The sequence below is a fragment of the Triticum dicoccoides genome, chromosome 7B, assembly GCF_002162155.2.
Source record: "Triticum dicoccoides isolate Atlit2015 ecotype Zavitan chromosome 7B, WEW_v2.0, whole genome shotgun sequence".
Lineage (NCBI taxonomy): Eukaryota > Viridiplantae > Streptophyta > Magnoliopsida > Poales > Poaceae > Triticum > Triticum dicoccoides.
Window position 1 is genome coordinate 758,465,313 of NC_041393.1, and position 11,677 is coordinate 758,476,989.

An 11,677-nucleotide genomic window follows, 5' to 3' on the forward strand; every position below is an offset into this window, starting at 1 on the left:
GTAGTGGTGCGCCGGAAAGAAGATGTTGTTGACGACACGTGGCGGCGGGTTTGCCAAGCCCGGGAACACATCATAGACGAAGGCACGCACCGGTGTTGCCAGCACCGGGCATGCGTAGACGGACGATGATGAAATTGATGAAGCGCCGCACCAGGCTTGCCAGGCCCGGGGACACGTCGTGGACGAAGGCACGCATCGGTGTTGCCAGCACCGGGCATGCATAGACGAGGACCTGCACAAGCTGTATGCCATGTCGGAGAAGTCAGAGAGGCCAGCAGAGAAGGACTCGACAACGGTTGCGGCGTCAATCAGCGTGGGGCTGATGTCGCCTGCGGTTGTCAGAGTAGACGAAGTGGTCGGGGTAGATGACGGCAACGGTGGCGACGGGCTGGTGCTGGATGAAGACGAAGGAGGTGGAGGGGCGGCGGCGGCGGCTACGTGGGTAGCGGCGGCGGCGGCCAAAGAAGAGCAGCGGCGGCGGTGGTGCTCGAAGTAGGTGAAGAACCCGACAACATGACGAAGATCGGCGCGGATGATGGCGTTCCCGCGCCAAGGGAGATGGCGCGGCACATACCATGGGAGGTCGACGCGCGTGACGGCGGAGTGGACCGCGGGCCGCGGCGCTACGACCGGAAGGGGCGACGCAGCAGCGGCAGGCGGGTCGGGGCGACGGCGGAAAGACCTCGGGGCGGCGGCGGGGACCGAGGGCCGCGACGCTGCGGCCAGAATCGGCGACGCAACAACAGTTCGCGAGTCGGTGCAACCGCGGGAACGGCCTCGGGACGGCGGCGTGGACCGCGTGCCACACTCGCTACGGCCTGACGGGGCGACGCAGCGGCGGCACGAGGGTCGGTGCAGCCACGGGCACAGCCTGGAGCGGACGGCCCCGGGGCGGCGGTGGACCGCGGGCCGCGGCACTACGGCCCAAAGGGGCGACGCAGCGGTGACGCGGGTCGGTGCTGCTGGGAGAAGAACCACGGGGCTGCGGCCCGACGGGGCGACGCAACGGCATCCCGATGCTCGATCGGTGGAGAGGCGCGTTGAACTCGGGGACGATCTTCACGGGACCTGCGGATGCGCGCGTAACCGACGGGTCAAGTCGATCGCGCGGCGTAGATGAGGTGGATCGCAGCGGCGAGCGAGTGATCAAACCGATCGCGCGCGAGGTCGGGGACGCCGCTCGGTGGAGGCGTGGTGGCGGCGGAGTCCGAGATGAAGCCGGCGGTGGCGGGCGGCAGGGCGGCTATGATTGGCCGCCGCATGGCGCGAGGCCGCCGGGTCGGGGTGATGCAGGATTCCCGGTCGGAGCAGGGCGGTGACGGCCGGTGTAGACCAACGGGCGGGCCGTCGCGCGAACGGCGGTGGTGAAGGGCCGCCGCATGATGCGAGACCCCGGGCGCGGACGACGCTCGAGGCCGCCGAGTTGGTGCGACCGACGGGCAGACGCGCGGACGACGCGCGAGGCCGGCGGGTTGGTGAAGAAGCCGGCCAATCACGCCGGTGTTGGAGTAGAGGCGCACGGGGTCGACGGCGGCGGTGGGCGATGCAAACCGGATCACATAGACCGAAAAACAAAAAAGTAGACGCCGATCAAAGCGACCGACGAGAGAGAGAGAAAACCCGGATCAAAAGATCGGGAAAAAAGACTCTCTAGGGCATCCGACCAACACGGCCGACGGACGAACCCTAGGTACGGGCGGCGCGGCCCCCGGCGGCGGTCATGGAGGCCGACTGCCCCGGGGGCGGCGCGCAGGTGCGGAAGCGGCTGCGGCTAGGGTTTCGGATCGACTTGCGATAGATATCATGTTAAAAGGGAGAGAGGGATTTGGTAGAATAGTTTTTTTTATTGCTTGAGCCTCGTGGGCATATATATAGGAGTAGATAATCAACTTGGAGTACAAGACAAGCCAGAATAATTCCTAGTCTATCTTATTTTTCCTAACTAATCACGATACTCAACAATATGGACTGTCGTCCACCTCGAGTTCCTGGTTGATTTTTTATGCTGGCCCGGCTGGTGCTTCATTTCCATATCTAGCTAGGTTAGCAGTACGAAACTTTACTAGTTATTCGTTAATTGCAGATGATCACAGGCAGACACGCTCTATGCCTACAGATCTGTGCTATAAAAGGGCCCATCCATCAACACATCAGGGACACGCTCTGTGCCTACAGATCTGTGCTCCCACAACCTCTCATACATACCACCAACCACCATAGTTAACCCTGCCTGCTGGGGCGCCGGAGGAGATGGAGGCGGCGATTGGCGCGGCGAATGGGCTCATTGGCAGCTTGCTGAACCACCTGTCCAATGAGTTCGTGGAGGCGTTTGTAGCCAGCTCCCAGCTCAGCCTCAACTCTGAGAAGATCAAGCAAGATCTCTTGCTCACCAAGGGGCTGCTGCACGAGGCCCAAAGGAGGGGCATGAGCGGCAATCCGGGTCTAGAGGGACTGCTGCAGAAGCTCGCCATCAAGGCCGACGAGGCTGAGGATGCACTGGATGAGCTTCACTACTTCATCATCCGGGACCACCTCGACGGCACCCACGACGTGGTGCCTGACCTGGGTGATGACATCCTGAGTCGTGCTCGCCATGGTTGCTATGCTCTTCGCCACACTGTCGGTAACTGCCTTGCATGCTTTTCTTGTTCACGCACCAAAGATGGTGTTGCTGCTGATGTCATTACTGATAATCCACCCAATGCCACTGCAAACCCTGGCAGTGGTGATAATGATGGTCCAGTTGCTAAGTTGCCATTTGATAGAGTTACCATGTCCAAAAAAATCAAGTCAGTGATGGAGGAAATACAGTCCATGTGTGACAATGTTTCCAAGTTGCTCCCCATGATTCCACACCATAGCACCACCACAACAGTCACCCCAAGCCATCGTGTCACAGGATCAACCAGTACACACAAAAAATTGCATGGGAGGAAAGCCCTTTTGGATAAAACCATAGATGCCATCCTCACTACTACCACAGAGCACTGTGAACCCCTTTCTGTTCTTCCAATAGTTGGTCCAGGGGGTATTGGAAAGACAACTTTCGCCCAACACTTGTATAATGATAAGAGGATAGAACAGCACTTTGCTGTTAGGGTTTGGGTATGTGTATCAACTGACTTTGATGTGGTTAAGCTCAGCCAACAAATCCTTAGCTCCATACAAAAAAGCAACACTTCAGATCAAACAGACAATTTAGATGAGCTTCAAATATCCATCACACAGGAACTCAAGTCCAAAAGTTTTTTAATCGTGTTTGATGATATATGGAAATGCAATAGTAGGGGGTGGAAAACCCTCTTGGCTCCATTCAGGATGGGGGAAGCCAAGGGCAGCACGGTTCTTGTCACAACTCGATTTCCATATATTGCTGAAATGGTGAAAAACACCAACCCAATAGCACTGCAAGGTCTGGAGTTTGATGACTTCTTCACATTCTTTTCATTAATATTTGGGGGAAACAAACCTCAATATTTCCAAGAGGACTTGGATGATCTTGCATTTGATATAGCAAAGAAGTTGAAGGGTTCACCTCTAGCAGCCTTAACAGTTGGTCGGTTATTGAGCAATGACTTTTCTCGGGAACACTGGATGGGAGTTCTTGAAAACAATGAGTGGCAAAAAGAGGAAAATGTTGATGACATTATGCCATCATTGAGGATTAGCTATGATTACCTTCCGTTTCATCTAAAAAAATGTTTTTCGTGTTTTTCCTTGTTCCCTGAAGATTATAAGTTTAAGAAGTTAGATATTACGTATTTTTGGATTGCATTAGGAATAGTAGAAAAAGAAGAGAATTGTATAGAAGAACTTGTAGAGAATGGTTTTCTCATGAAGGAAGTTGATGATTTTGAACGTCAATACTATGTAATGCATGATTTATTACATGAACTGTCTCGGAGTGTTTCGTCACAAGAGTGCCTCAACATATGTAGTTCAAATTTTAGAGTTGATGACATCCCACAAACTGTTCAACACGTATCTGTCACAATGGAAGATAGATTTGATGGGGGTGTTAGGGAAGAAATGATTAAATTGAGGAGCAAGATAGACATTCATAATTTGAGAGCTTTGATGATTTTTAGAGAATATGAAGAAACAATTGATGGATTTTTGAAAGATATTTTTAAGGAAATAGAGGGTCTTCGTGTCCTACATATAGTAGCAGCATCTCGAAAATCTTTGCCACTCAACTTTTCAAAACTTATCCACCTACGATACCTAAAAATTATGACATCATTTTCACACAGTTGGCCAGAAGCGACTTTGCCTAGTACACTATCCAGATTTTACCATTTAAAATTCTTAGACCTTATAAGCTTTGGCAGAGATAGTAAATTACCTAATGACATTAGCCGCCTTATCAATATATGCCATCTTTTTGTTCACAAAGAACTCCAATCCAATGTTCCTTGTATCGGAAAGATGAAATGCTTGCAGGAGCTAGAAGGGTTCTTTGTTAAAAAAGAGTGTATTGGATTTGAACTGGGAGAGTTGGGTGAACTAACAAATCTTCGAGGACAACTCAGCATACATAATCTTGAGAAGGTGGCAACCAGGGAAGAGGCTACAGAAGCCAAGCTTGTGTGTAAAAGAGATTTGAAAGAGTTGAGGTTAGTTTGGCGTAGAGATCACCAACATAGCATAGAATCTGATGTTCTCGATGCTCTTCAGCCACACCATAATCTTGGTGCACTTAGCATTATAAATCATGGTGGTATGACTGGTCCTAGCTGGTTGTGTGGTGAAATTAGCATCAAAAGGCTGGGGTCTCTCCACCTAGAGGGTGTGTCTTGGAGCACCCTTCCACCTTTTGGACAGCTATTGCATCTCACGTCACTCACATTGATTAGCATTTCTGTACTTTGTGAGATCAGACCCGGCTTTGGTGGTGTTAGAGATGAAGGTTTTGTGCATCTGAAGCGGATCATTCTTCATGATTTACCTGAATTTATCGAGTGGGTTGGAGGAGCTAATGCCCATTCTTTTTCAAGGCTTGAATACATCAGCTGCACAAATTGTCCCAATCTCTGCGCGGTGCCCTTCCTGGAGTGCTCTGTATCTTATCCCAATCTTCTGCATTTTTACATTCAATATTGCCCAAAGTTGTCTCTGCCCCCCATGCCTCACGCGTCCACGCTGACAGTTTGTTGCGTGGCACTTCCTCCTACGCAATTTACTTATTCTAGTGGGGAGATGTCTATTGATGGGTATAGTGGTGGGCTGGCCTTGCATAACCTGCGTAATGTAGAGACAGCACATATCAGCAATGTGTCACACTTTTCACTGACGGAGCTCAATAAACAGAAATCCTTAGCAAGGCTAGATTTCTACAATTGCAGCATCACATGCCATGGACTGCAGGATCTCATGTGCCTCGAATCAGTTCAAGTAATATATTGTCCCAACTTCTTTCGGTGGCCCGTCGAAGCAGCTCACACCATCAGGCCTTTCCCTGCTTCCCTCAAGGAACTTAAGATCAAAGGAGAGTCAGGCATGCAGTCAATGGCTCTGCTCTCAAACCTCACTTGTCTCACCAATATGGAACTGGAGAACTGTGAGAATCTAACAGTGGATGGGTTTAATCCTCTCATCACAGTCAACCTTGATAGCTTGAAGATATACAACAGAGAAAATTGTCCTAGCCGTTCTATATCGGCGGATTTGTTCTCTGAATTGGCGGGAGCAAGGACCAACCTATCATTGCCTGCAGGTTCCTTTCAGTTGACAAGGCTTGAAGTGGATTGCATCTCAGCGGTGCTTGTTACTCCCATCTGCACCCTCCTCGCCGCTACCCTCCACGCTTTATGCATCAGTCATGATCAGCGGGCAGAAAGCTTCACGGGAGAGGAAGATATAGCCCTTCGGCTCCTCACCTCCCTTGAGGTCATTTATGTTAGCAATTGCCCGAATCTACCGTCCCTTCCTCAGGGGTTGTACAGCCTTCCTTCTATTCTGCACATAGGTGTCAGAGGTTGTCCTCAAATCCGATCTACGCACAAGTGAGTAACACAAGGTAACAAAGCCAGGTGCTCACGTGGATGGTTAGTGAGTAACACAAGGTAACAACACGCCTCCTGCTATCTTTCTAGCATGTTTCCCTTTTTTTTCGTCTTATATACGAGGAAAGCAAATATCTCCCACAATTCTCTACTGTTTTGTAGTACTAGTAACTACAATAATTTGTTGCAGTAAAAAAACTAACAACTTGTTAAATCTGACAGGTGGCTTAATTAATTGTCGGCACAGCTGCTTGTTTGAAGTGCATCGTCTACATAAGTCGTGAAACCTTTCGGCCGACTCTTTATAGAGATACAAGACTATAGATCAACATCTGCTCAGGATCAATGCAAGTCATGTCACAGCTCCACACGTCAGTCAGTCAGTCAATCCATTTGCCAGCCGGTTAATTGGTAAAGTGTGCGCAAAACCAACCTGAAGTTATACTCGTTCCGGTGTGCATATCAGTTATACACTATACAGCTATTTGACCTTATATATCTTCGTTTTCTACACAGCTGAGGTACCGGTTGTTTTGCCTCGTACTAAGTCTACTAGAGCACACTTGTACTACACGAGATGGAGCAGCAGTACTATAGTTTGGATTGCTAGCAGCAAAAGCTGCGTGCTGAATTTTGAAGACCATGAGGACACTATATGGATGTATAGACCTGAAGGTGAATGCGTGCCCATATATTTTTCATTCATGGTTAGATACAATATCATCTAAAAGGTGGGTTTGTCTGAGCATTTACATGTTGATTATCTGACCTTACATTCTTTACTACTATGATTCTGCAGAACAATTAGGGCCGACAGTGGATTTGGCATTCAGGACTTTATTGGTTGCTCCAACTAAACTGTAACATTAGCAGTAACAAAAGTATCATCAAGATTTTTTTTTAGAAAAGGAGGATGACCCCCGGCCTCTGCATCTGGGAGTAACAAAAGTATCATCAAGATTAAGCAGCACACCTTCATTGATCCTTCTTTGCTGGCCTAAGGCAACTATGTATCCCTCACACATATCTGAATATCTCAGAGGTTATTATTATATGCAGCAATATTGGAACATGTACTTTATTTTTCAAGCTCTTGGTCGTCCATGGTACCACCAGCTGCCAACCGCGTCTTGTGCAGATTCCATATACGGTGATGTCTCACTGACGGGCAATCTTCAGAGTTTCAGTTCCTACATGCCAGTTTCGTCAACTTAGCAACTCAAAGTAATGAATTTGATCAATGAGTTCTCTTACCTTCGCTAATTTTGGGAGTCTTATATTCACTACTTGGATTCTGCAGAACCATAATTCTGGGAGTCTTGCATTCATTACTTGGATTCTGCAGAACCATGACAGTCGACCATCAGTTTTGCTGTTGGAATTCAGAACTTGGTTGTTGCATCGAAACTACATAATAGTAATGGAAGCATATGTCTTGCTGTCCTGAAGGAGCTGCACAGTTCTGCATAAAACATCTATCAGAAAAGGTCAGTTGGTCAATTATTTCTCTTCTTTTAGAAAGGGAATAATAATAATAGAACCCTACTAAAGCTCTGATTTGTTCCAGGCATGTTCTAGCTATTCACAGATGCGTCGTTGACTTCACAGTGACTGCACATCCTGTGTTTCAGTTTCACAAGGCTAACAATTTGGGTAGAAGAGCATCTCATCTTTTGGTATGTTTTACTTGCTGTATACATATGGTGCATGCAACACGCCTTCTTTGCTCCACTTTGCTGGTTTAAAGCAAGAATGTTTGCTTAGCCTTTTTTGGGAATATATACCAATGATAATTAAAACACGTTTCGTGCAACACTGCAACAAGTTGATTATTGGCTCATACATTTCGTGCTACCCCCAACAGCCAACTACATCCTCATCCTGTGCGGTTTTGATATATGGTGATGTTTCACTGTCAACCTTCAGAGTTGGAGTTCCGCAAGAACTGAAAGTAATGACCGAGCAACTATATCCATGATTTTCCGCAAAAGAAAAAACTGTATCCATGATGATGAATTGAAATCCATTAACTTGTTCATCATTTTCTGAGTCTTAGATCTGTTACCCTGTTTCTGCAGAACAATATATTCACACTCAACAATGAATGTTTACAAGTTGGTTGGTATTCAGAAGCAACCACGTAGCACTGAGCAGTCTTGACTCTTGACGGAGATCTTTGCAGTTGTGCATAATCAACAATTTGAGAGGTAACTGATGACATCAAGTGGTGGTTAAAAGAGTTACATTTCAAACTATGCGTGTGGCATGATGGACGACTCATACATATTTCAGAGCATATTTGGCAGTACTAATTTGTTTCATGTATTTTATTGGGCAGGCCTGCTCCCCTCCCTGTCGATGAGCTCCAAATCCTGATGAATCAAGACTGGATAGCACTGGCAGCGCCTCCTCCACTAGCTCCTGCCCTGCTGCCCTGGCGTCATCTCCTCTGCTCTGGTCACATTTGGCACTGAGGCCGCACATGTTCCCGGGGCGCTCGTCGCCGCCGGCTCACTCCATCTTCCTCCTCCTCCACTTGTCTTATCCTCCCTCCCTCATTGTCAGTGTACACACGTTACATGGCTTGTTACCTGCGGCTACCTTATTGTCAAACCCCACCTCCACTTCTCTTATTGCTCAAAAAAAAAAAGTCCCTCTCTTAGGAATGGCTCTTTACACTTCTTAATTCCTCCTCCCACCACCCATCCATGCCAGATCGACCAACGGGATCAGCATGGCCACAACTTGGCAAAAAATGATGCATGTTTCTACGGTGTTGATCAGTAGTAAACCGATTCTTCCATACTTTTTGTATACTTGTATACTTAGAAGGCTGGAGACTGTTAATGCAGTTCAGTTCCAGAGAGCAAGTTCAATTGTGTTGTGATGCTGCTTTGCTTCAGACTGGACAGCAAGCCGTGAGACTTTTTTCGATAAAGGGTAAGATTTTATTAACTCAAAATGAAGCATCAAGTGAATACAAACACAATGAGCCCACACCCGACCTCTCCATAGCTAGGATGCACACAGCCAACACCAACGCACACACACGAAAATCACACCGGCAACTAGCAAGCTGTGAGACTTGGAGCATTAATTGCTTTTGCTTGTTGTTCATACATGAAATTAATTACCAGTATTAAGCAGCAGCGCACTTTAACAAAGTGCACATATTTATTTGCAGGATTGTGTTTTGTGTATGCATGATAAAGCATGATTTCTGAGCAGTGTAGTGTTGACCGTGCCTGGCTGAGAAAACAAAATAACATTTGGCGTATTTCAGAGGAAAATAACACCAGACAGCGGAAGCGACAGGACAATGAAATAAAACGTCATCCAAAGCATTATATTGCATATTACACGAGAAAACCTTAAGCACCAAGCCACCATGCTGCAGACATTCAGGGGATAGTAAAAAATTGGAAGTGTGAAATCACATATTTGAAGGCTCAAAACTATATATTTCAAGTCTTAAACTAAAAATAAAAAAATTAGACTCTCAAATACGTATTATAAAAAATGTCATTATTTCCATTTTAAAATAATAGAAATTTAATAAAATTAAACTATAATATACTATAAAAAAGATCACCAGTACATAATAAACTAAAAATAAAAAAATATGGAAGTGTCAAACTACATATCTGAAACTCAAAATTATATATTCATAAAAAGGGAAAAAGGTCATTATTTCTATTTAAAGTAATAGAAATTTAATAAAGGTCATTATTTAAAGCTGGCCCCTCCCACCTGGCGACGGCGCGGCGATCATCGCCCTCGGTTTAGTCGCCGGTTCAGGTCCTGACTCCACCGCTCGCCGTTCCTCCGTCGGCAACTCGCCTGCATCCTCCGCCTTGCTTTGTAGGCGGCGGTCGGGACATGCACGACTAGTGACAGGAGCAGTTTGCCGGCGCTCCGGCAAGCAGGGGACAGCGAGGCGGCCTAACCTCCGTTTGAGTTCCCCGCCTCTCACTGATGCATAGGGTGAGGCTGGTACGAAATCCATGGAGGAGGTCTCGCCTTGGCCCTCTCCGACTCCGGCCAACCACGACCAGCGGCCCCTTTTGTCAGATCCAGGTGAGCCTCCTACCTAGATTTATCTCCATCTGTTTATTCTGCGGATGATACTCGAATGCATCAAGGCATCAGCGTACATTTTCTTCATGGTACGCCGGTCTCCCAAACCATACTCCCGCAAGGTGTAGCCCCTTGCACACCCTGATGAAAAAACCGGTTGTCGAGAAGTCTGAACCAACAGGTTTACACCGACAAGCTCGTCATCTACAAGAGACGCTGCATGCTACGCGGCGACATTCAAGTCTACTCCAACTTCTACATCAACACCCTTCCCCAACATCGTCCAAGCCCCTGACGAAGCGAAGCCACTTCACCAGACATGTCTTCTTCCGATGAAGCTACCCATATCTTGCTGGGCACCGACGAGGCGAAGGCAAGACACACCATGTTCGACACCGACGAAGCGGACATCACCAGGCCAGGCACCGACGAGGCGAAGGCCGCCCATCTGTCTGAGCTGACGAGGCCAGACACCTTCATCATCGGACATCAACAAGCCGAAGGGATACGGCCCAACATCGCCGGAGCGACGGACGTACCGCCCGACCCCTCTTTTCCACCACATCATCACCATCATCTACACCGAGCACTTCGAGAAGACGAGACTTGAAGACGACGACCATTGCAGCAGCTTAATCGGAGGTGGTCTGTGGCTCCGGCTCGCGGACATAATTAATCAGGAGCCTTCCGAGGCCCCGTGAACCAGAACCTCACAATCGCCAAACTCATATTGGCCGAGCTAGCAGGTCGTTGAGTGCTTATGTAAAGGGATCATCTAATTTGTTTTCCCCCACGAGAGATTAATAAAGTATAAGTTTCCCTATGTTTTTCTTTGTGTACTCAGTACACTAGCACGCCCGCATATTTATTTTCCCTGGTGCGTAGAGAGATAGTAACACAATAACCATCGTCGTTTGTTATTATTTTTCGTGTCAAACAATAATTAACGGTGTTGGTTGTGAGACATTCGATGATATATATATATATATTTATAGTGCCAGTAGTAAAGGGGGGGGGGGACTTTAGTCTTCACTCTTTAGTGCCGGTTGTAGAACCGGCACTAAAGGCCTTTACGAACCGGCGCTAAAGCCGGGTTCTGCACTAGTGTTTCCTGAAGTGCTAGAAAGCAAGCCACAGTGTCCAGGTCAAGCACTGAAGCTGACTACAAGTCGTTAGCCAATGCTACTGCATGGATGACTTATCATCCCTGTAGCCTTCTTGCTCTTTTGACTTCGTATCACACACAAGTCGCTTGCTCTTGCCTTGTATGCACAGTAAGAGCTTAGAGCAACTCCAGCCGCGCTCCGAACAGGCCCCCCCAAAGCGATTTGTTTGCACCAGCGCCCGAAAACAGGCCCAGTTGCGTCCCCAGGAGCCCTTTTTGCCGGTTAGGCCCAAAATTGGCGCCGGCGGACCCAGGCCAAACCCGGCGCGCTGGGGGCGCCCGGGGGCGCCGGGGCAATTGTTTCTGGCAAACAATCAGTGGGCCTGCCGAGTCAGCGACCCCTGCCTTGTCGTCCTCACAACGCTTCGGTTTCCTGTGGGGAATCAATGCCAAGGCTGCCGCCAGTCAGCCTTCCATTGATTCCTCACGG

General features: G+C 48.2%; 1 protein-coding gene across 2 annotated transcripts; it reads left to right on the plus strand.

Annotated features, from left to right (window-relative positions):
* Positions 1-2,131: 2,131 nt before the first annotated feature.
* Positions 2,132-9,232, plus strand: LOC119339969 (putative disease resistance protein RGA3). Of its 2 annotated transcripts, XM_037611879.1 has the most exons (9): positions 2,132-6,065; positions 6,228-6,416; positions 6,522-6,680; positions 6,805-7,229; positions 7,306-7,492; positions 7,573-7,681; positions 7,870-7,956; positions 8,084-8,212; positions 8,344-9,232. In XM_037611879.1, the coding sequence occupies exon 1, from the start codon at positions 2,251-2,253 to the stop codon at positions 6,007-6,009; it is 3,759 nt and encodes a 1,252-aa protein (XP_037467776.1). In that variant the 5' UTR covers positions 2,132-2,250; the 3' UTR covers positions 6,010-6,065; positions 6,228-6,416; positions 6,522-6,680; positions 6,805-7,229; positions 7,306-7,492; positions 7,573-7,681; positions 7,870-7,956; positions 8,084-8,212; positions 8,344-9,232. The 2 variants fall into 2 exon arrangements, with proteins under 2 accessions (XP_037467776.1, XP_037467777.1); XM_037611880.1 differs by lacking the exon at positions 7,870-7,956.
* Positions 9,233-11,677: the final 2,445 nt, after the last annotated feature.